Here is a 24,552-nt window from a genome sequence, read left to right as displayed (position 1 = left end):
TTTCCAGAGAAATTATAAAAGCGATTTCCATGATTAAAAGGTCTAAGACCAGTACAGCAAGAGGAAGCTGCTTGCTGCTGTCAACGTCTAGGTTTTACTGGTTGGCTCAGATCTGACATCCTTTCAGTTTCTCCTCAATACCTCAGATCCCTACCATCCTTTCTTTGAAGAGGACCCCTTAAACCCCTGAGCACTCGCCCTTCTCCTTCAGACCTCAGACCTGCGCGCTCCTCACGGGGGTCCCTTTCTTCTGCATCTCCCCACGCCGTGCTTCCCGGGGTCTTTAGGAGCCCATTGGATGCCCCCAGTTCCCCGCCTCCTCCCCGTCCTGTCCGTCCAGATGTTGTACAAGACCTATAATTCCGGCGGGACAGCTCCAGTCCGGGCCCCTCTCCAGGGACACATCTCACCTGATCTCCCCAGCCCCAGGTCTGGCCCCAGGGACCCAGACCTGCAGCTCCGCCGGAGGAGCAGCAGACAGGCGCGCCCCTCGGGGAAGGAGTGGAGGAGAGGGCGCCGAGCCGGAGTGGAGGCTCCGGGGAACTCTGCACCCAGCGTTGGACCGGCCGCTCAGAGCCGTCTCAGCCGGTCTTTCACAGCGAGGGCGTGAGTCGTTTCTTTTTCCGCATCCTGGAGCCTTTTCGGTTTCGTTTTCTCGCCTCAGAATACTGATCTCGGTCGGTAGGTCAGCCCATCCCTCCGTTCACACTGAGAATTTCAAGGGGGTAGTACAGCAAAGGTAATAATGCGATCTTTGGGACGTGGATGTAAATAGAGTATAAAAGGAATATAGGCAGAGAAATCGGGGAATCTAAACAAGAGAGAAGGAAGAAAATGCAGAGGCTGAGAGATTAAATGCAGGACACCGTGGACTGCGAAGTTCCACAGTGAGGTGTGGCGTTATTCTTTTCCAGGGCTGGTGCTGGGGCATGTAAAAAGAGAGAAGAAGGGGATATGGACTTCGAGTTTCTGTCATAAGAAATTCATCTTTATGAAAAATTTCAAATACTGTTACTGTCTAGTGTGAACATTTGTAACGCCAGTCATACACCACAAAGAATTTAAGTTAAGGGGGAAGGTGCTCTTTGTTTTTGTCATGGCACCTGTTAATGTTTGCAGTTTGCGTTTCAATCGCAGTCGATTTTTGCCTTTTAGGGCTCCAGGCACTTAATCCCACGTGCAGAAGTGCTGAGATTCAGGGTGGTCGTGTGGGCCCCAACGGTGGAGTTGGGTAGTAAATGGAGAGAATTGGAAGCCAGCAGTTGTATGCTCAAAAAAAGGAAATGGTGACTTGTCCACAATGGGAAGAGCCCAGAAAAAGCTTTCTTCTCAGAAGCCAGAATATCAAGTCATTTTTAAAAGGTGGAGGCATTGCTCACTTCTGTTAGTTTTTTTTCTTTTTTAACAATTCTGTGTTTGTCAATGGTGATGACATTGAGGAAAAAAACAAAAGAATCTGAAACATGACCTGTGATTAAGTCGTAAATTCATCTTCTGTCAGTTTTTTGCTAGTATCTGATACTTACTGGAGCTATGTCTCATAGGAACACGTTTGCTAGCAGCAGAAAATTAGGCTTTATTGTCAAAGCATTTACTGAGCTTTTTTATGGCTAAGCAATATGCTGAGCCCTTAATATGTATTATCAGATTTAATCATTACAAAAGTCCCATAAGGTACATACTATAATTGTTAACGTTTTATGAGTGAGGTAAATAAGACCTAGAGAGGTTAAATTATTTGTCCACGGTCCTCCAGCTAGTAAATGGTAACCAAAATTTTGAAATTTGCTCTAACTTCAAATATCCTTTTCTCAGCACGCTGTTCTCTGTATCTATTAAATTATCTCAGAGAAGTACTTTAAATGCTACAGTGTTAGTGCTCCTCCCGCAAAGCACGTGTGATTTAATTGTGATTTTTCTTTTGATTGTTACGGAAATGGGCCCTACAAGTTCGTATTGTAAACGAGAGTCTCTTGTTGTTTTGTCTTTTAATGATGTAGATTTATCAGGTAGGGATTCCTTAGATGTTAACTCCACTCTTCCTACTTTCCACCCCAAAGTGCATACACAATACACATAAGAAAATTCTACTCCAAATTCATATCTGGTTCTCTTCCACTTTAACAATTTATTCTCATGGCCCCAACCCGGACTTCATTCAGAAACTTGAGAATCATAAACTCCATTTTCACTTTTCAGAACCCTCCCTTTTCTCCCAATTTCTCAGACTCCTTGGGAGCCTCATGTTATTGCCTCCCCAGGCTCAATCAACTCCATGAGCATTCACCCAACCTTTCTCTCATTAACACCCTCGACTGCTTCCTGCACTGGCTTTCCTCTCTACCTGCAATTTGATAACCTGGATCAATCAAACCAGCATTTTCCTGCGCCAGGACATTGAGAGAAATTGTCTAATATTTATCACCTCAAATTCATTGTTTATGACCACAATTCCCTTTTTTTTTTTCACATTGGCCCTTAAAACTCTGCAACATTTTACTGATTTCTTCAAGTCCTCTCAGCATATACAACATCTGCTGTTTCAAAGAGAATCCTTGAACTGTCTGACACCTTCATCTATATTCTTACTTTTAGTCTAAGAAGACTGTGTGGTGCTTTATACACAAAACAACTAACCCCCTTTCATCTGGATTTGATTTCCTCCAGCTTCCTCAAGAATCTCACCCCATTATCCTTTAATTTCCTGTATCGTTAACCACTCCCTGTCTATTGGTGTGATAGGCTGAAAAATGGTCCCCCAAAGATGTCCATGTTCTAATCCTCCAACCTGTGAATATGTCACCTTACAGAGCAAAAAGAACTGTGCAGATGTGATTAAGCTGGGAATCTTGAGATGGAGAAATTACCCTGGATTTTCTAGATGGACTCGTGTAATCACAAGTTCTTCTCCTTATAAAAGAGAAGAACTGTTAAGCAAAAACGAACCAGAACTTGATGATATGGGAAATTCTCAGCCTATCCAGATTGCAAGAGATGCTAAAATTAGGAAATTCACTGTCAGGAAGGCATACTCTGATGAGCAAGCCAAGAATATGGCTGAAGAACCTTGTGCTAACACCTCAAAAAGATCAAAAGGTAAGAGTAATCCATTACACAGAGGGCTCGTGAAGAAATTAGGCATGTGGCCTGTGGATCCCTTCAGACTTCTCAGCAAAAGTCAGGAATATCAACAGGATTTTTAGGAAAGACATATGGATGAGCCTCTTGTCCAATGGAGTGAATCCCTTGACTACTCAGGAGATCCAAAAGGTATCTAAGGAAGTTGTATCAGTAAAAACACTGCCAGCTTGGACTGAAAGGGACAGAGAGAAATGAAAGAAGGCTGTAAAACTCCCAAAATTTTCAAAGCATGAAACAATCTGTTAAACTACTTAGCTGCAAACATGGGCTACCTTTCATGAAAAAGGAAGGATGACTCCAAGGGGAGAGCCTCAAGCCCAGACAGCAGAGCCCAGAGCCACGAAGGATTATTCTCAGGCCTTGAAATCTAATGGAGTTTGCCTTGTTGGATTTTGAAATTTCTTGGGACCAGTGACAACTTTTTTCTTTCCATATTCTTCCTTTTTGAACAGGGATGTCTAGACCTGGTACCCTATTCCTATCCCACCGTTGTATTTTGGGAGAAGATAACTTGTTTTCTAGCTTCAAACATTCACAACGAAGAGGAATTTTGCCTCAGGATGGTTCAGACCCAAAGTCTCAACCATACCTGATTTAAATAATTTAGATGATGAGATTCGGGTCTATTGAGCTGATGTGATTTAGGTAAGATTTTGGACTTAAGTTGATACTGTTATGCCTAGAAGCTTTGAGGAACTTTGGAATGGGCTGAATGTGAAATAGAAACATGAAATAGATGTGAATATTTGGGGGCAGACAGTGGACAGTACTAGACAACTAAATGGCCCCAAACATGTCCCTTAATCCCTAGAACCTGTGAATGTTACCTTACATGGCAAAAGGAAATTTCCATATGTGATTAAGGATTTTGAGATGGAGAGATTATCCAGGATGGGCCAAATACAGTCTCAAGAATCCTTAGAAGAAACAGGGTGGAGGTTAGAGGGGAGAGAAGATGTTATGCTGGTGGCTTATAGATAGAGGATGGCGCCACAAGCCAAGGATTGCAGGCTCCCTATAGATGATGGAAAAAGCAAGGAAATGGGTTTTCCCCTTAACGCCTATAGAAGTAATGCCACCCTGCTAATATCTTGATTTTGGACTGTTGATTTCCAGAATTGTAAGAGAACAAATTTGTGTGTGTGTTTTTTTTTAAATGTTTTATTTTTTTCCTTTTTTCTCCCCAAAGCCCCTCAGTACATAGTTGTATATTCTTCGTTGTGGGTCTTTCCAGTTGTGGCATGTGGGACGCTGCCTCAGCGTGGTTTGATGAGCAGTGCCATGTCCGCGCCCAGGATTCAAACCAACGAAACACTGGGCCGCCTGCAGCGGAGCGCGCGAACTCAACCACTCAGCCACGGGGCCAGCCCCAAATTTGTGTGTTTTAAGCCACTAAGTTTGTGACAATTTGTTACAGCAGCAACAGGAATCCATTACAACTGGCATTTACCATCCATTCCATTAAAAGAATCAAGTCACTTCCATCTTTAAAACAATGATAAGATTGAGCCCCTGCCCCATCTCATCTCTTCCTTTTCAGTATGGTATCTCGTGGGGGTATACATTCATCATCTCTACTTCGTCCACTCAGATTCCTACAGATGATTGATCAGGTCTACTTTTAGCCCAGAATCTGCTCTGCAGTTCTGCCAAACATCACCAGTGATGATCTGTCAATGGCCAAAACCAAACAATGCTGTTTAGTCCTTGACTTATTGACCTCTTGGCAATATTTGAGGTTTTATATCAGTCTCCTTTGGAAAGGGCACCTCCTCCCTTGATTTTAGCTACACGATTTTCTTGCAAATCTCATTTTCTTCCTACTTTCCTAATGAGGATTAGTGGCACCATTACATCTCTCTAACTTCTCAAATAAGAAACCTAGAAGCCACTGTTGGTTCCTCGCTTCCCTCAACCCTCAGTGAATTCTAGCTCATGACATTTCTAAACTCTGTCTTCTCTTTTCTATCACATCTTCCACTGACTAGAATGCGCTTCATGTTTTGTCACCTGGTCTATTGCAATGAGCTATTCGCTTCCTGACTCCAGCCTGTTCTCTCTGTTCCATTTTCCACTCTACTGCCAATGTAATTTCCCTAACATGTCAACCTAATCGTGTCACTCCCTGGTTTAAAGCCCATTAATATTTCTTCATTGCTTTCAGATTAGATCAGCCTATTCATATTTCATCTCTTTTTAGACTCCCAAACACCATAGCTTCACGGTGTTTCATGGTGACATAGCTTCATGGTGACAAGTAAATATTTTGATTCAAATGATCTATCTAATATCAATGCCATCACATATCAGCCTCAATATAGTGGATAAGTTAGTTAACTAGGCTCAATTTTTCATCTGTAAAATGCAGATAATATGACCTAACTCACAGAGTTTTTAAAGGATTAAATAAATTAGTTTTTATAAAGAGGCCAAGTACAAAGCAACTGGATGCAGGTATTATTATTATTATTATCATTATTTTATTATTCTCTTCAGGAAATACTGGGAACCCTGACTGGAGCACTGGATAGCATGTCCCTCCCTGAGTTATGAGGCAGATGCAAGTTTAAAAGCTTTGGGTTGAGTGGCAACAGTAGGATCAAACCAGTTGCATTCAAACATCATGTTTTTCTAGGCATCCCTTTCTAGGCATCCACTAAACATGTATTTATCGAGGATCTACTATGTCCCAGGCACATTTTATACACTGATGATAGAAAAGACAACAAAATATAAAACCTTGTTCTTCAGAGCTTACATTCTAGTGGGGAATATAAATAATAAAAGAAGTAAAAAGAACACTGTGTTAGATAAAGATAACCTGTAAGAGAAAAAATACACAAGGAAGAGGGAATATAAAATATTGATAGAGAAAGATTACATTTTAGATAGGCTATAGACAGGGAAAGCAGCAGTAAGGAAGAGACTTTTGACTAAAGATCTGAGGGAAGCGAGGGGTCCCCCCATCCTGTTCCTTGGGAGGTACCGTGCCTGACAGAGGGACAGCAAAGCCCTGAAGTAGAATGAGCCCCATGGTTCAAGGAACAGCAGAAAGGTCTGTGAGGCCGAAGCCGAAGGACCAGGGTGAGAGTCGGGGAATATAAAGTCACAAAGATAACGTGAGGAGGCAGGTTATGGATAACTCCAGAGACCAAAATAAGCACTTTGGTTTTTACTCTGAATATGATGGGAATAATTCATACGCACGTGTTTCTTTCACTGTGGATAAATTATAAAGAAAAAATCAAAAAATGAAATTTAGTATAAAAATAGGGTAACATTATACTCCTTAAGTGTTTGACAAACTAACACTTTATATGTGCTTTTCTTTTCTTTCTTTGTTTTTTCTCTAATACTCATATGACCATTATTCTAACAGCTTTTCTGACGATACGGCAGTGAGACAAAATTAAGTCAAGATAGTTTAATATTTTTTAGGATTATAACATCAACAACATTCTTTGAGAAGTCCATTCTATATCATATTCATTTAGGTTTCAGTTGTGTAATCATTAGTATAATATTCAACTTATAAATTACAAATAAACATGGTATTAACAAATGCATATGCTGTGTCTATGCAAAAGCGATTACCTATAAAGGTTGTAAATAATCTCTTAAGTTTTTCTCCGGCAGAAAGGTTCCTTGGTTAAGAAACCATACACTCAAATGAAACTACAGTCACAGTTACAGAAGTCAGATGAGCGCACTGGGTCTGCGATATTTCTGCCACAGGCTTTTTCAACACCTGTTGATCAGTCAATCAGAGGAAACCTCGGGGGCTGAAGATATGCCAGCTCTGTGGAAATTCCTTCCCAAAATAGCAATAGCTGAGCAAATTGCTGGTCGAACAGAAGGAGACGATGGACAGACCTCAGGATTTTGTGTGGCACAGCAACTGTCTTCAGTTGATTGGCGTTGTTTCAAAGTTTAAATCCTTCTTGGGTCCAACAGCTGGTTTCCTCCTTTGTCGTATTCTTCCTTCCTTTCCGTTTTCCCAGGGAGTGACGGCCACATTCTTCCACATGAGGCTCTCTTTGGTAAGCAGCTTCTGAAACTGATATACAGCTGTCCCTAGTTCTCGGGCAGCGACCACTCCACGTGCAAGTTTGATATCCCCTCACTAGGGACCTCCGCGAGGCATATCAAATGCAAACTTTAAGAGAAGCAAAAGGCTGAGTTTCGATTCAGATAAGTCTCAAAGCCATTTTTAAATATCCGATTATTTTGGTATATTTGCCTTTCCTTTCCAGTGGAGGAAAAAAACCCAAATGGCCTCATACAGTTTAGTGAAGTCTTCATATTTTTTTAAGATATCAAGCCAACTTAATTTAAACCATTAAAACTTTCAGCCATGCAAAGATTCTTAAGATTTTTTAAGTTATATTCAACCTGTAAAAACCATTGGTTTCCTTCCTATTTCCCTCAGCATAATATAGTGAGCTTCTATGCTAATATAAACACTTCAGAAAAATCACTTTCTATGGCCGCCTCAAAAGTCCATGAATTAACTAAGCCATTCAATGAGTTGTATTTTAGTTGCCATTAGGACCAATATGGAATTAAACATGCCTTTATGTAAAGGTTTCCCTGTAGTTAGGACTGTGTCCTCAGAGCGGATCTAAGATAGAGTAGGCCAAAGGATATGACATTTTAAAGTTAGCCAGATCAAGATGAATGTCCATATGGGCAGAATATGGTCCACTTGAAAATGGATCTGACGATTTGCAAATCAGCTGGCAAGGCTGACTCACAGCATAGGAAGTCTTGTTTAATATATTTAAAATCGATGAAGTTTATTTTTAATTCTCCAAATTGAAACATACTGAATTCAAAATTTCTTTATTTGATTATTCTCTATTTTATACTCAAAGGACTTCAAAAATTTTACTCTTTAGTAGCTTCATCAATCAAGAAAGGATTTTAAAAGATGAAAATACTTTAGGCTCATTGTGAGGTTAATTTCTTTCTTGCCTTCATTTTTTTTTTTTTTTTTTTTGATGGTAAGCATAATGAAAGCACACACGAATTTCAAATACAAAAAAGAAAAAAAAGTTTCCTTTAATCTTACCTTCCAGATATAATAACTAGTATACAATGTGCTCGTTTCACTTAACAGTATATTTGGGATAGCTTTTCCATGTCACTTCTTGCTATACCATATTTGAAAGTACATTTAAACAATTATTATTAACAAGGAAAAGTATACAGAGCAAAAATACTGGTATTCAAGATAATCTCTGATGCCATTTTTTCCCTCAGATGCTATTTTTAAAAGTAATAATACAACATGTACATTGGGTAAAGCCTTCCACCCAGCCCCATTCACAACCCCAGTCAGAGAGCATTTGTTCTCCAAGATTAGCCACTGTTACCTTCCAGGAAAACTTTAAAATTTTTCATTCATATGCCAGGAAAGAGAGAGAAATTATAGATATATAAATATAACTATGCATACACATACATATGATGAAGGTACACACACTGTTTGGTATTCTATTTTTATCCTATCCTATGCTGAATATGGTCTCTTAAGTGCATACTTATCTACTCATTCCACATCCTTTTTTTCTTTTTTGGAATTTGTGTGAGCCTAAAGAACTTTTCCTTTGCTGAATGAAGTGAAATAGGAATCCAGTTCTTTAGACTGTAATCAGAGGCAGATCAGTGGAATTGAAAAAGGCCAAGAAATAAACCGAGATATGTGTAGTTATTTAATTTATGCTGCCATATTGATGTAATGTTCTTCCTATACAAGAATAATATATGCCATTCCATTTAATCCATTATTCCATTCCTTATTTTTCATCTGTCAGGAATTTGTGGGCACTCCAGCAGTCTTGAAGTGCTACTTTCCTTCAGTACCATTCCTTTTCTCATAATCTTCCTGGATCTTTGTCAGGTTAATTCCTCTGGACAAACCCTATATCAATTTTTCTAGTTGCACAAAAAAAAGTTGTTTTAATTGAAATTATATGACATTCGTGGATTATTTTCATGGAGAATTATTTATGTTACACAATCAGTTCCTCCTGTAGTGTTCCATCTATTCCATTATTCCATTCCCTTCTGTTCTTCAGTAGAGGTTAAGACCTGCATATTAGTTCTTAGTATTCCATGATGTTTTGTCTTTTATTACTATGTATTGCATCGTATGTGTGTGTGAATAAATGTGTGTATGAATATGCATGCACACACATGCACATATACTTTAATATACCTTAATATAGCGTGTTAAGGTAGAACTATTTTCTTCCCATTCCACCAAAGTTTTTTTAATTGAGAGTGGATGTTAAATTTTGATCATAGACTCATTCATAATCTATAGAAATAGCCATATAGCTTTTCTCTTTTGACTTATTAATGTGGTGAGTTAAGTGTTAGATCTTTGGATGTTAATTAAGCCAACCTTTATAACTTGGATAAAACCCGATTTTCCATACTGTATTCTTCTTTTAATATACTGTTTGACTTCTATTTATAATAACTTTTCAGATTTTATATTATTATTCAAAACACCCATCTGTACTTTTCTCTCTTTATTCAATTTCATATTCATGTTATTCTTCGTAAAGAAATATTAAATTTATTTTGCTTAAATTCAATAAAACCTAGTTTTGAAATTAATGTTACTGATGTTTAAGCCCAGAAGAATAAAACTTTTTTATGCTTGGATCTTATAAGCCAAATTAAAAATGAGATTATTTCTGATCAAGTGTCATAATACCTAAGTGTGCCAAAATACCCATATATAAACATGGATTATGGAATCTACTCTCAGGCAATTTCAACTCTAGTTTTATTACTATTGGGATAAAATTATCTTTCCCTCTTCCTTTTTGTTTGTATGTTTGCACATACACAAACTGGCAAACATTCCAAGTAGCAGAAGCATGTGATCAAAAGACCACCCATGGGCTGGGGCTCCACATATACAGCAAATTTAACCACAGTTCCTAAAATACAACTCATGAGAGACAAATCTGAAGTCTACTGCTACTTGTGGATGGACATAACCAGTTTAACCAAACAAGTCTTTGGGGCATACCTGATTCCGTGATGTGCAGCCAAGGAAACTACAAAGAGGAAGAAGTAGGAAAACTGGCGGTGGTTTGAAGGACACTTGTTCTCAGGATCACCAGATGGGTCAATAAGTGGCTCATTACAACAATTCCACAATCATTTTATGCCTCTATTTTTTGTTTCTTTCTTGATCAGATTTCTCAGTTACTATTTTATATGTTGCCCCATGATCCTTGTTTGGTGGTAGAACATGCTAGAAAAAGGAAGAAGTAAAACATTCAGAAAAGGGGTAAGTAGGCCAGCTCCTTCAGAGTCAGAGGATTTTCAGAATTTCCTGGGCCACCAGGGGGAGAAAAGATGAAAGAAGGGTGAATGAGCAAGTCTGCACACTCCTATTCACATCCCTATTATCAAAGAACCTTTGATTACCTTTACTTTACCTATTGTTTACTTTACCTATTGTTGTTACCTATTGTTTGTTTACCTATTGTTTGAGGACTCTGAACAACCAGAGTCCTCATCGTCTAAAAGGAAGTTTGTAAACCTTCCAAAATATACTCTTCACCAAAATATACTCTGTTCTTAATTAACCTGAAACTGTAAGGTCAACTGATAGAAAGTATGAAATAGAGTGATCCTCAGCCTGGAAGTCTCAGTGAAAAAGAAAAGTCAGTGTAGTCACAGAGTGAGAGATCTAGAGAATGAAAGTTTACAGTTAAATAATGAGAAGCGTGAATTTGCAATTTTGAAAATGGAGCATGCCCAAGTGTGTCTATGGGAGCATGTCCAAGAGCAGCTAATGGAATAAAGCTGTGGTAGACAGCTTCCAAAATAACCACCAATGATCTTGCCGATTGGTCCTCATGCCCCTGTGGAGTCCCCTCCCATATGGAATAGTGCTGACTTGTGTAACCAAGCGATATTGCAGAAAAGATGGAATGTGACCTCCAAGGCTAGGTCATAAAAGACATTGTGGCTTGCACCCTACTCTTTCTTGAGTCACTCACTCTAGAAGAACCAGCTGCCATGAAGTAAGGAGACTCAAGCAATGATATGAAAAAGTCTACATGGCTCCTGCCAACAGCAGCACTAACTGTCCAGGCCCATGGGTGAGCCACCTTGAAAGCAGATCCTCCTGACCCAGTGGTGCTTTCAGACAAGAGAAGCCGTGGGCAATATCTTGACCGCAACCCCATGATACCCTGATTCGGAGTCACCCAGCTAAGACACTACTGGACTCCTGGCACACAGAAACTGTGTGAAATAATAAATGCTTATAGTTTTAAGATATTAATTTTTTTCAATAATTTGTTATTTGTTGTTAAGAGTTGGAGCTGGTCCATTTATGTAATCTGTGGGAAGAAGGAGGGAGATAAAGATCAGTAGAGATAAGCAGATCAAAGAACTAATATGCCAGGGTGTGGAGTAAATAAACAAAGAGATGCTGACATCCCCTAGGATATTGGAAGCACTTGGAGTGAAGAGAATCAAGAGTCCAACTAGACCCAAAGTCTTAAGTGAAAAAAAGTGGAAGGAGGATGAGTGGCTCAAAGGCAAGCACTTCAAAAGAACAGGAACTTTTACAAGAAGAAGTAAGCAATTGGAAGTTGAACTGAGACCCATTTAAGGGGCCGCTGACCCCACTTCCCAACCTCAGGTGCACACAAAAATGGGCTCTGGGGGTAAATATGAAAGTGCTTGACAGATTGTATTACTGCCTATGCACTATCCTCATCCTTAATATCAGTTGAACCTCATTATAATAACTTAGAGAGCCTTGGTCAACCATCTTTCCTAAGGAAAACGAACATCTGCTTCAGAGTCTTGTAATATTTTTAAAACAATCATGGTTTGCTGCACTGCTCACAATACACCAAAAAAGCCTCATTTCTTTATCTTCTTGAATAAAATCATGTCTAGCTTTGAGGCCTCTTTCAGGACCACAAGCTATCTCTCTCTTTTTTTTTCAATTTCTTTTTTCTTCATACAGCTTCATCACTTTCCTGGTGTTATAGCAGGATTTGGGACCAGGCATTCCAAGAAAATGTGGGAGAGGCCTCCCTCTGGTCAGTAAACCAACAGGCTCAACACTGAGATTCACTGTGAGATTTGTTTTAGCCTCCATGGCCCATTAGGAAGTAGAAGCAGCTGCCTCTTTCACTGCAGCTCCCATGGCCATGATGCTTAATGCTCAGTGCCCTGGCACCCTGCATGAGTGTCATGGCCACTCACAGAACCCACCGCCCCTCCATCCTGCCTGGTTCGGAGAACCCTACTGTCTCCCAGGCCAGAACCAGCATCTTCCCCTGGAAGCACCATCCTCCATCTCCCTGCAGATAATCCAACAGTGCTATTTCAATGATACCTACAAATCAACGTCACTTTGAGTTTTACACCTGCAACTTACAACTTTTTATTTCTACAAAAAGGTGTGAATTTTCTCCTGTTACAAAGGAACTCTAAACATAGTAAAACTTGGCTATACCTCCTGGAAAAAGGAAGGGTAAATGTATTTTTATTCATTTGTGAATGACTCTAGAACAAAAAAGGATGAGTGACTAATTTATCAATAACTCATTACGATTATTTTTATTATTCTGTGCAGTGAACATTTATGGGGTTGCATGCCCATCTCTTCTCTTTCTAGCAACTGCAAAAATATTTATCTTTCTTATTAATGTTTTAATGAGAGAAAAATGTTAACATGAGTGTGCATGTCTTCAGCACACACTTTAGGTGGGGTTGTAAAATGAACCTGGGATTTACAAAAGTTATTGCCTGGATGCAGTCTGGTCTAGAGGAAAAAAAAACCTAGTGGCTCCTGTATAATTTACTATTAATACAGCAATAAAACCTGTTAAAACATTGAGGTGAAGGTTGGGTCATAAGGTTAGCATCCATTTATCTTAAAATTATTAATACTAATGAGATTATTAATATAGTCATTGTATATATGGCATTTTTAACCACTTTCTCAGTTAATTTCAACAATTCTTTCCGTAACTAAGGTGATATCATGAAGAGGTTATAACATTTTGTTTCTCATAATCTCTTCCACATTCCATTTGCCTTAGGACACAACAGAGGTTTTTGTTTAATTTTTGACTATGACATTTTTCAAACAGAAAATACAGGTATTAATGTAACAGAGAGTCACAATACCAAGAAGTATCAAATATTACTATTTTTCCATCTTCCCGTCATTACTGTTTTTTAGAAATATAACTCTAGATATAATTGAAGTCTCTGTTCTCTTCTCTGACCCAATCCCGGAAATTTCTTCTAGTGCCTCATCTTTTCCATTGTCTGTGTTCTGCATCCCTGGTACTGGAGACTGTCTGTTTTAAATTTTCCAGAGAATAAACCTCCCATCATCCAGACATGGAAAGGGGTTGTCTCCTGGCTACCTGAAGTGGAAATAGGACAGTATGGTCTAACTGCTCCTTAGGGATTCTTTGAACCAATTCCTTGTTTTCAGCTCCTGGCTCCCTCTCAGAAGTATCCAGAGTTGCCAATCAAAATTATTTTCAAGGAGGAACTAGTGTGTCCAACTCCTGAGCCTTTCTGTGACTCTATGGGGCAAATCACTTGCTTCTCATCAGCATCTCCTTCTGCAGGCATTTAAGATTTCTAATTTAGTTAGACCACTCATCTTTATATTAACCATTTTCCAACAATTTTGTCCATTTCTAGAATCTTCTACTGTCTTCTCTCCCAATTTGCATCCTTTTGGGTTTTTGCTATTATCTTATGGGGTTCTGGTAAGAAAAAGATATAAACACATGTGTTTCATCATCCGGAGGGGTTTTTTTCTCCATAAGTATAAATTTTAAAACGCTTATTAATGAATATAATAGCTGAAACAGCCCACAAAAGTGTCCGGTTTCAAGAAGGACCATTTATAAAGGACCAGTTTTGCTTGTAAAGAAAAGTATAAAAGTAGACCTTTAGAAGTGTTCCACCATTAGAGAAAAAACCTTCTTTAGATAGGAAACTGGATGGACTCTCCTGGTACTATCCAGACTAAGGCAGACTCAGCACTTCGTCTCTGAATTCACTAGGAGGTTTTGTGTGATTATTTTCTGCTTCTTTGATTTGGCTCTGTGACCTGGCCTGAGAACAGAAAAGCTTTCTCTTCTTACTGCCTCTATTTGTTATTTGGAAATTCAAAATATTACAGTATGTTACAATGAGATGCTACAGGATAAGTAATAAAATGGTTGTGAAACATCTTTTACAACTGTCAGAGGGTTCGTACTTGTCCTAAACAATAGTCATTCATCATTTGTTTATTTTTTCAGCAAATATTTGTTGGATTCTCATGATGCGCTAGGTATTGGGCTAAAAATTCAGTGTTCCAATGTATATAAGATTCAGTCCCCCAGGGGCCAGCGGGTGGCGCAGTGGTTAAGTGCGCACATTCCACTTCTCAGTGGATCTGGGTTCGCCAGCCCAGATCTCGGGTGCAGACATCGCACCGCTTGGCACACCATGCTGTGGTGGGCATCTCACATATAAAGTAGAGGAAGATGGGCATGGATGTTAGCTCAGGGCTAGGCTTCCTCAGCAAAAAGAGGAGGACTGGCAGTAGTTAGCTCAGGGCTAATCTTCCTCAAAAATAAAAACAAGATTCAGTCCCTGTATGCACATGTCTATTTCACCCTACTATGGACTATGTCTTTAATACACATCATAGTCATATAATAATTTTTAATTAACAACCTGAAGTAAGAGAACAGTGGGACTCCACATTCAATTTGACAGGTGGCTAAATTTTTAAGTAGTTACTGGATTTACTATTTTAGGATAATCTACCTTATGACTAAAAGTTAAATGCACAGAGCAGGAGATTATAGGAAGAAGAGCATTCCTTATGAGTGTCACTTTTTCTCCTTAGAATCACATACTGTACTTTTAATTGATTAAAAATACGTTAAGAAGACAGGTGGTGTTTTCCAGCCACAAGGTCAGAGTGTAGAGGAACATGTGTTAATCCTATGTTTATTAGATCCATAAATATAGTTCTCTCTATACTAAGTGCCTTTAATTTCTAAGAACCCAGCCCTCAGGCCCAGGGTAGCTTCCCAGCCCGCTGCTGGAATTCCTGATCGTGGCAGTCTGCTGAAACGTGAGATCAGTTACCAAATATAGTTGAGTGGAGTAAGAGGCCAGATGAGAGTCTGAGGCCACAGTTGCCTCAAAGTGACCACGGACCAAGCAGTCTTTAATGAACAGGCAAGGCCAACCTCTGCTCCCTGGGAAGAGGAACTGCTCATCTGAAATCCATCACCTTTTTGGAGTCTTCAAACCAAGGATTGAAAAGGTCTGTAAGATGTATCTTAATATATTAACTGGTAGGGCAATATTTTTTAAACTTTTTTTTTTTAAAGCTAACAGTATCATAGTAGTTTGCCTGAAGTTATAATACTATTTAGAAGATGCCTTGATTTTGCTTTTATTTCGAAAGGAAAAGTCATGGGAATTTGATAGTCGTTCAAAAAACAGAGAATACATAAGATTTACTTGCCGGCTTTATTTCTACCTATGCTGTCACAGAAATGCATTGTCTATTATAACCTTAAACATGCTAAATTGGTGCTATCAATTCCAAAAGGATTAAATGCAGTTATGAAGCCAACGTTTGTCAAGACTGTGTATGGGTTTTGTTTTACTGAAAATAAGAACGTAATTAATTTGAACGTCACCCATACTTAAGCTAAATACTAATGGCTTAAAATGATATACTTTAGGTTTTAGTAATATTTTAAGTTGTTAACACATTTTCAAAGGATTTTTTAAATCAGTTGAGGTAGTAATAGCAGACATTTTAAATTATATTTATGCATAAAGTTTACATATTTATTTTTTAAAAAGATAAAGCTTACTGAGGAAAACTACAGTCCAGTCAAATTTAAACATCACAGTATAATTTTATATCACGTTGTTTTAAGTTACACATGAAATTGTCTTGAATCCAATATATGAGGTTGATACAGAATGATTTCAGGCTCATATTACTTTTTAACATTTGCTAAAAATACTAATTGCCTTCTAGTATGAATAATGTGACCACAGAGTCCATTACCTGAAAATATAATACTATTCAAAATCTATTCAATCATGTATGTACAGAAATTAAATCCTTATTACATGATAAATATACTTTTCAACAATTTTTCCTCAAAGAAAAAACTTGAATGCTTGTCTCAGTTATTCAGATTTTTAAAATCAGAGTCTATTCGACAAATTATTGCTAACAATAGACAAGGTCTAAGAGATTTATCAAGCTAATAACTGCTCTATAAATATATGATTACATATTCCTAGAATACAAATTAGTTCTGTCACATTCTAGTGTCCGATATGGATTAAAGTCTGTATCCTAGGGGCTCTCTGTCAATTCTCTGTCTGCGTTTCTCTGTTTTATTGCTAACGTTGAGTATTCAGGGGGTCCTATAGCATATTTCACACTAGAGTAAGGATCTAGATTACACCAAACAATCAGAATCACTTTGAGCTCTTTACCTCATTTTTTTAAAAATGTAGAGGGGAAACGTTAGTCAGGTTTTAAAATAAATCTGACGCATTCTTAAAGAGATAACAATTGAATTTGGCAAGGCCAAGTCAAGAGCCTCCACTTCATTAACAATACGTATGTGGAAGACATCAGAGTGTTGTCACAACTGAGTTCCAATCAGGAATTCAGGCCACCTAGAGTTAATGGCTGCTTCCTAGTCAAATCCCAGCAAAGAAAACAAAGATTGAGCGAAGCAGCTCTGACTATAATTCGAAACCGTTAAATCATATCAGAGGGTATAGAAACAAATTTGGTAAATAGATTATGAATTTAGGTGAGAAGAACGAAGCCGTGAATAAGGATAATGGCAGCGGAAATGGATGATTTGGAAGTAAAATCTAGATATTTGCAACTAATTCAATATGGTGGATAAAGATGATAATATGAAGAGGACACCAAGGATAACTACAAATACCCTCTCTGTAAAATACATTAATATGGCTGTTGTGGACATTAAATGAACTATTTTATTATGTCCCTGAAATTGAGAGAAAATATACTGTTTGAAGATTATTTAAAACTGTAGAATAAATATGAAATATCTTCCTCTAATGACAACTTTACTTAAAGACTAGGAAAGAAAGGAATCCATGTGTATTTATCAGGAAGGAGAGTATAAAATTGTTGTGCATTTCTGGCATCAAACAAGATTTTATAAATTCTTTAGGTTTAACTTTTGCCCTACAGGGCCCTTGGTGAAAAGAACACTACAAAAAGAAAGAAAGAAAGAAAGGACAGGAAGAAAGATTAAAAAATAATTCAAAAAGACAATTTAGGTGATACAAACAAACTTTATTTAACGCAATGAAGTGGACAGTCTCTTTTCGGAGAACAGCAAAATGGGGCGGAAGGCGGGAAGCTTTTATAGCGTAAAGAGTAAAGAACAAGAAAGAGAAAAATAGAAAATATCTGATTAGCTGGAGGCACATAGTCAACCTTGTTTAGGGTGAGAAGGAACAAGGAAATAACTACAGAGCCCACAGTTGGCTTGGGGTTTGGAAATTGGCTGACTAAATGTACTGCGTTTCTGGTCAAGCAGAGCATTTACGGGGACACAAGAATTATCTAAGTTTCCGTTTGCTGATGTGGCCCCCTGGGCAAGAGCAGCTCCATTTTAGGCCTAGAAAGTTATTTCAACAGAAGGAAGAAATTTAGTCTGGGGATTACCTGTGATTCCAAAACAAGAAAAAACAAGTTTTAAAGCTTTTTCTACCTTGATTTTCATAGTTTAGGTTTTATTTTAAAATGTTTTTAGTATTGAATCTTTGTACCAACAGTGTTTATTACATTTTCAGTAATTATTTAAATATAAAAATAAACAGAAAAAAAATGACGTTTAAATTTTAAAGTCACTTATAATTTTAACTTTTTTTTAAAGAACATGAAATAAGCAACAAAGGATCCCCTTAAATCTCCCACCCCTCAGCCATACCCCTGCCCAAGTCCTACCACGGAGCGAATCAGCATTAAATGTTTGGTGCGTGTTCTTCAACCTTTTTCACGCATTTATTTGTAACTATATATGCATTTTTAAGTGCTTATTGAAATGTCACTACCCCTGTCTGGACTCTCTAAATTGCCTGGCCCATGTGGTATGGGATATTGTGTGATCCTTGGTTCCTTTAAGGTTTTTATACCATCAAACACTGTTTCTTTCAAAATTATAGTAGCTCGTCAACATTTCTACAAACTACTCCACAAACAAGTTGCAAAAGTTCTCTCTTTATCTAAGTCCTTAAATACCCATAATATCCCCAATGGGAAAATAAAACTCTGTGGTTAAATGCAGGTTTCAACCCTATGTCTACCATTTCCTGACAGTTCAACTTTGGCCAAATAATTGAATATTTTTATGCTATAGTATGTAAACGAAATAATAAAAAGAAAAATAATGTCTATTCCATCAATTATTCTGAGGATCAAATTATTCACTATATTAAAGCAGGCAACTCACAACTCAGAAGATGTTATACAGTAAGTCCTCAGGGAAAGCTAGCTTTGATTGCTTATAATTGAATTCTCATTTCTACTAGACTCTGCTGTTTCTCATGCATATGCCTCATCTTTCCCAAATTCCTCCCAAGTCAGGGAAATATTCTACATTTCAACAGCCTATAGTGCCTCGCCTCATGGGATCCTGCAGGGGTGTGTCACAAGTATTTTTTGATTGACAAATAGAGGACTCTCCTGGATATCATACATGTGATTTTCAGATGCTTATCCTCAAAGTCTTAAAACAAATGTTATTCATAAGCTCTAAATCTATCTTTTCTGTTATTTGTATATTCATATGTGTATGTGAATCACATATACTTATATTACATATTCAGGAACTCAAAAATAAATGGTTTCCCAAATAGTAGGATAGTAATGCCAAGACAATTTAAGATGATAAAATTGATTATGTCAGAATGTGTGATACACATACCAAATATAAAATGTTCCATAAAAACTTGCTTACATGTTCTATATTTCATGGTAGAACATGAGTCCAACAAAATTCAGATAATATTAACTTAGGAGAAGTTAAGAACTATAAATCACAATTAGAAATAATCCATAAATTAAGTGACATAAAATTCCTTAAGAATGGATAAAATATGCACAGCATTTTAACAAAATAGGTGACCATGGAAATTTACATTTGAAAGTATCATTTGCTTGGGATCAGCTAAGATGCTGATAAGCTGCCTGTTGAAGTTCAAGGTGGAAGTGAATTTACAATGCCTCACAGTATTTGCTGACCCTCCCAAACCATTGCTTCACCAAACATTCCAAGATCTGCAGACACCAATGATAACATGCAAATATGCATTTCATTTCATTTCATTTGTACCCTAACAACTTTCAAAGAGAATTTGAGACTGCCTGCAATTAAAGCACAGTACAATTGCCCAAAATCAATTAAAAAGACCAAATCAAGCATAAGAAATTCAGAACCTGACATTTTCTCAATTCCCCTACTTTCGTCTTTCCTCCTATTAGAATGTTAGCTCCATAAGGCAGAGAATTCCACCTTACTCACAGCTGCATCCCCAGCCAGAAGAGAAGCCTAGCACACAGTAGGCACTCGACAAATAGATACTGACTGAATAAGACAACAGAGAAAGTAAGCAAAAACAAATTATTTTTAGCTAAGTCATTTGTAGTTCTATGACTCAAAATTTAACTCTGAGCTTGCTAAGTGTCCATGTCAAAGAGCGTCATCAAAGGTTCTAGAATTCTCATTTTTTTTATAGTAGAAACGACAGAAAACAGAATAAATGTGTTTCTGGTTCTAAACCTTTTCATGACAAACTTTCATTGAGAGTAATAAGAAACATAAAAATCAATGTCTTCACAGATGTGGGTTCTTTTTAATGCAGTGTCAGACCTACAACTGTTTTGTATTAGTGAAATGAGCATGTAATGTGTATTTTATATGTATACACTAACAGCTATTAACATATAGCATTGATTACTTGATCAAGTTCTTAGCAGAAAACAGAGCCTAGGGGATGAGTAAGTATTGATAAGGCAGATGAAAAAGCGGGATGGAGAGCAGAACAATGTTTCACTGAGGAGAGCATTTTCCAGAGAAATGCAACAGGGTGGGGCCTGGGTGGCTGAGAGCAAGAAAAGGGGACAGAACATTTCTGCCTCGTGCCTTTGTTTGTGTGGCTCTCTCTCCTGTCAATTCCTATCTGGGGTTCAAACCATGTTTTAAATACCAGATATATTTTTCTCCAACATCTGCTGTGATCCAGACACTGTGCCAAGCATTAACCATGCAAACACTGTCAGTCGCAGCTCCTCCTTTCAAGGTGTTCGCAGTCTAATGGCGAAAGAATTCGCTAAACCAATATTTATAATTCAATAAGATGAATCTCACAGTAAAATACTGTGCAAGTGTCATATTTGGAAAAAGGAACAAATTATACTGGCTGGGGAATCATAGAAAACACCAAAAAGAAGTGAAATTAAGTAAAATTTTCAAGGATGAACTAGAAATTGAATCACAGAAACAGAAGGGAAAGGCAAAAGGAACAGCATATGCAAAGCATGGAGACATGAAAAGATACGGAATGTTCAAGGAATGGCGAGTAGGCCAGTGAGATGTGAGTGCAGCATATGTCAGAAAGACAATGGAGGATGAGGCTGGAGAGTTTACATCAGGGCAGACTGTCCAGAGGTACACAGATAACCTGCATAGCAGGCTTTGGATCTTCTCTTATCAGCCAGAGGGTACCACTGGAAAAAAAATACCAGAGGAGTGACATGGCCAAATTTGTAAAGATGATCTCTGCCACCATCTTTGATCTCTTACTGCAATTTGTTTAAACTGTTTTAGTAGCATTATCATGTTCCTCCTTATATTAGAGTCATTTTTCACTCTTTTCTAACCCCATCAATCCCTCGTACTGGACTGTAAGATTGTTAAAGGAGAGGAACTATGCCTGGCTCTTCTTCACCCTCCTTGAAGATCCCCTGACTCATAGCTAATGATAAATAAACAGTTGTTCAGTTGATCTCATGTTCAACTTACTATGCTGGGAAAGGAAAGTGGAAGAAAGGAAGAGCGGTTTAAATGGGCAGTGCCAAAGAAGAGCCATTTCTCCTATGGTGAAGAAGCTAGAACTACACAAATTCAAAGAAATTAAAAAATGGTTGTAGCTTATGAGAGTTTTAGGGGAAGTGAAAATTAAGCTAAACTATGAATGATGGAGGTGATGAAGGAGACACGGAGGAGAAAAAGAGGAAGAAAGGAATTTCCAGGCAATTCAAATACCTTAAGAAGAGGTATTTCTCTTAAGAAAGAGAATACTTTATGCCTCAAAACTTCAAAATCTTTCCATTCTACTCACTAAAGTGAAACACTTTAATGTTTTTGGCATTTACCTCACTTCCTCTTTACTCATTAGAAGCAGCATAAGCAGTTCTTTTTAGTATATTTCATATTCTGTATCTATCACACCAGCGCAGAATTACCAAATGCACTGTTTGAAATAAAACGTGAAACCTCAGTGAAATAACAGAGATGTTTGCAGTTGTATTTCTTTTGATTACGACCTTTTAATTTTGAGGTGTTGATTGACGTAGAAATCTCTGAAGCATGATTTTCCAGTGAGTTTGGGCCACCTAGAAACTTCCCTTGTTCATTCACATTGAATGAGCATTTTCCTTAGACCACATGCATGTTCTAGCAGCAATAACTGGATTGCAAATTAAACCCGAACCATATATGCCATACAGCTATTATTTTCTTTTTCACTGTGCAAGCGGATCCTGATCCTGACAACTGGATCCTGTCAGATGGCACCTCTTTAAATCCAAAATATAAGTTAGTAAGCAGGTAATTTAATCTGCCTCCAGTAAATACATCCGGTTTTTTTTTTCCTTTTTTTGGTGTTTTTTTTGGGGGGGGGCGGTGAGGAAGATTGCCCTGAGCTAACATCTGTTGTCAATCTTCCTCTTTTTGCTTGAGGAAGATTGTTGCTGAGTCAACATCTGTGTCAATCCTCCTCCATTTTGTATGTGGGATGCTGCCACAGCATGGCTGGATGGGCAGTGTATAGATCCATTTGCAGGATCCAAACCTGTGAACCCCACGCCACCAAAGCAGAACACGTGCACCCAACCACTATGCAAATGGGTTGGCCCCAAACACTTCCTATTTTAAAGAAAGAATTGAAAATTATTTCGCCATTCAGAAGTTTGCTTTAAGCTTCTCATATAATGTTTTTGGTGAAGTTTAAAATGTTCACTTTGCACTAAATTAAATTAATAGCAGAACTCTGATTTCTAATACGGAGTTTTATTAGTGTGACACATTGCTTCAGATTTTCATTTGTGAAAGCTATAATGTATTGGTACTAAAGTGTATGGTTAAGATCATGTACTCTGGAGTCACTGCCTGGGTTTGACTCTTAGCTCTCTTGCTCACATTTTCTGCCTCAGTTTCTTTCTTTCTAAAGGGGGGCCTGTTGTGAGGCTTTTAAATGAAATAATCTACATAATGGCTCTTGACACAATGCCTGCCTCATGGAGAGCAGTCCATTGTTAGCCATTATCATTATCATGATCATCACTGTTAGTCTTATGTATGTTATACGAATTCACTAGGTAGTCATTCTATAACGAGAGTTGGCAAACTTTTTCTATAAGAGTCCAGAAAGATAGGTTAGGCTTTGTCAACCATACAGTCTCTGTTGCAACTACTCAACTCTGACATTGTTGCACGAAAACATTCAAAAACAATCACATGGCCACGTTCTAAATGCAGTCAGGAGTTAAAAGTGAAAATGATCAATTCTGACGTTTCACCGTCTTAATCCATCCTTCCCAATCTCTAACTCAGTCATTCTCTCTCTGTCTTTCTTTTGTTTTCATTGGGTCTTCAGTTCCTTAACATCTCTATGTTCAAACTCCTACCCATGAATTCCAACCCAGCATAGATTTGAGAGTCCGCCCGTCTTGCCAATTTTCTCAACAACCTTGCCCATTTCCCTTCCATCTTACCTGTGTGTCAAAACCTGGATCATCTATCTCCACATCTTCACCTGGACTGCTGAGCTCTGTGGAGAGAAGTGTGCAGTCAATCACACAGATTAACGACACTGTCGATACTCCACGTCTAACCTCGGTTAAGCCCTCTCCGGCCCATAAATCCTTCCTAACAAAGTTTCTCCCTTTCTCTACAACAGCTATTGTCTCCTGTCCTCAGAAACTTCCAAATGCACAGAAATCTCAAAATAGGAGCTCCCCTTTCTTTCAATTACAAATTTATACAGATTCTCTCTCTTGCTTTCTCTCTCTCTCTCTCTCTCTCTCTCACACACACACACACACACACACACATACTTTATTACTTCTCTCCTTTGAAAATGGAAGAACTGCCCCTTTCAACCTGGAGCTGAACACTCCATTTGTGCTATAGTAACCCACTCCATCTCACATTCTGGAAGACCTGGTCTGTACGTCATCCCCACTTTCTCACATGTATCTTCAGCTTCTCCCTCTCTACTGACTAACTCCATTAGCGTTGAAACATGTTCCCGTGGCCCCTCCTAAAAAACAAACAGAAAGCCTCACTAGGTTCCATACTTTTGTCTAACTACCACCTTCTCTCTCTCCTCCTTTCTCTAAACTTCTCGGAAAGTCAACCACACTTGCAATCTATACTTCCTTTCCTTCCATAATTTCTCAACTCACCTGGAATCTGGCTTATAACTCTGTCACATGTGCCGAAACAGCTGTTGGCAATGGAGCTAAATCTTTCCAGTTGCTAAGTCGAGAGGACATTCCCTTCTTCATGAGACGTTTTTTTACCAGCTTTCATGACACTCCACTCTCCTGGTTTCCCCCCAACTTTCTGGAGAATTCTTTTCTTTTCTTTCTCTTTCTTCTTGGATGACCTTATCCATTCTCATGGCTTATAGTGCCACCCATGGGCTAATATTTCCCAATCCAATTCTGCTCTCCTTTCTCCGGGTTCTGGACCACTATCTCAAATTGCCTTCCAGACATCAACACCAGAGATCCCAGAGGTCCCTCAAATACAAAAGGCACAAATTAAAATTAAGCTTATTTTTTTTCTCAAAACTTATTCTTCCACTTGTATCATGTGAGTTTATGGCACCATCCATCCCACTGCTCAAGTGAGAAATCTATAATCCTGCCTTTACGTCATCCCTTCATTCAATCAATCACCAATTTTATCCTGTTGGTTCAGTTCATTGTTTTCCATCCCAATGTCGCTTATTCAGGCTTCTATCATCTTTTTTATCTACTACTAATTGTGTTCCTTAGTAGCAAGAGACAGAAATATTCAG

General features: G+C 38.2%; 2 protein-coding genes and 2 long non-coding RNA genes across 24 annotated transcripts in view; 2 read left to right on the top strand and 2 right to left on the bottom strand.

Annotated features, from left to right (window-relative positions):
* The window catches only part of DDX60L (DExD/H-box 60 like), a 92,591-nt gene extending 91,898 nt beyond the window's left edge, over positions 1–693 (bottom strand). For 9 of the 17 annotated variants that reach the window (XR_011436690.1, XR_011436691.1, XR_011436692.1 and 6 more), the window contains exon 1: positions 411–641. The gene's annotated coding sequence lies outside the window, so the exon portion shown is untranslated. Of the gene's footprint in view, positions 1–410 lie in introns of all 17 variants that reach the window. The other 8 variants (XM_070261392.1, XM_014737783.3, XM_023636328.2 and 5 more) reach the window with 3 other exon arrangements.
* Positions 640–6,707, top strand: LOC111772528 (uncharacterized). 2 transcript variants are annotated; one of them, XR_011436697.1, is made up of 4 exons: positions 644–739; positions 1,156–1,362; positions 2,811–3,786; positions 4,331–6,707. It is a non-coding gene; the product is annotated as an uncharacterized lncRNA (long non-coding RNA). The 2 variants fall into 2 exon arrangements; XR_011436698.1 differs by lacking the exon at positions 1,156–1,362 and having other exon boundaries at positions 640–739.
* Positions 6,708–10,189: 3,482 nt separating this feature from the next.
* Positions 10,190–24,271, bottom strand: LOC111772527 (uncharacterized). The gene is made up of 3 exons (XR_002806447.2): positions 23,933–24,271; positions 23,240–23,295; positions 10,190–10,417 (listed from the first exon to the last, which is right to left on the bottom strand). It is a non-coding gene; the product is annotated as an uncharacterized lncRNA (long non-coding RNA).
* PALLD (palladin, cytoskeletal associated protein) overlaps positions 15,315–24,552 on the top strand; it is a 382,518-nt gene continuing 373,280 nt past the window's right edge. For all 4 annotated transcript variants that reach the window (XM_023636320.2, XM_070261396.1, XM_023636319.2 and 1 more), the window contains exon 1: positions 15,315–15,487. In XM_023636320.2, coding sequence (XP_023492088.2) covers positions 15,392–15,487 — 96 coding nt within the window. In that variant the 5' untranslated portion in view covers positions 15,315–15,391. The remainder of the gene's footprint in view (positions 15,488–24,552) is intronic.

Source organism: Equus caballus, chromosome 2 (genome assembly GCF_041296265.1).
Source record: "Equus caballus isolate H_3958 breed thoroughbred chromosome 2, TB-T2T, whole genome shotgun sequence".
Classification (NCBI taxonomy): Eukaryota; Metazoa; Chordata; class Mammalia; order Perissodactyla; family Equidae; genus Equus; species Equus caballus.
This window is presented reverse-complemented; position numbering and strand designations above follow the sequence as displayed.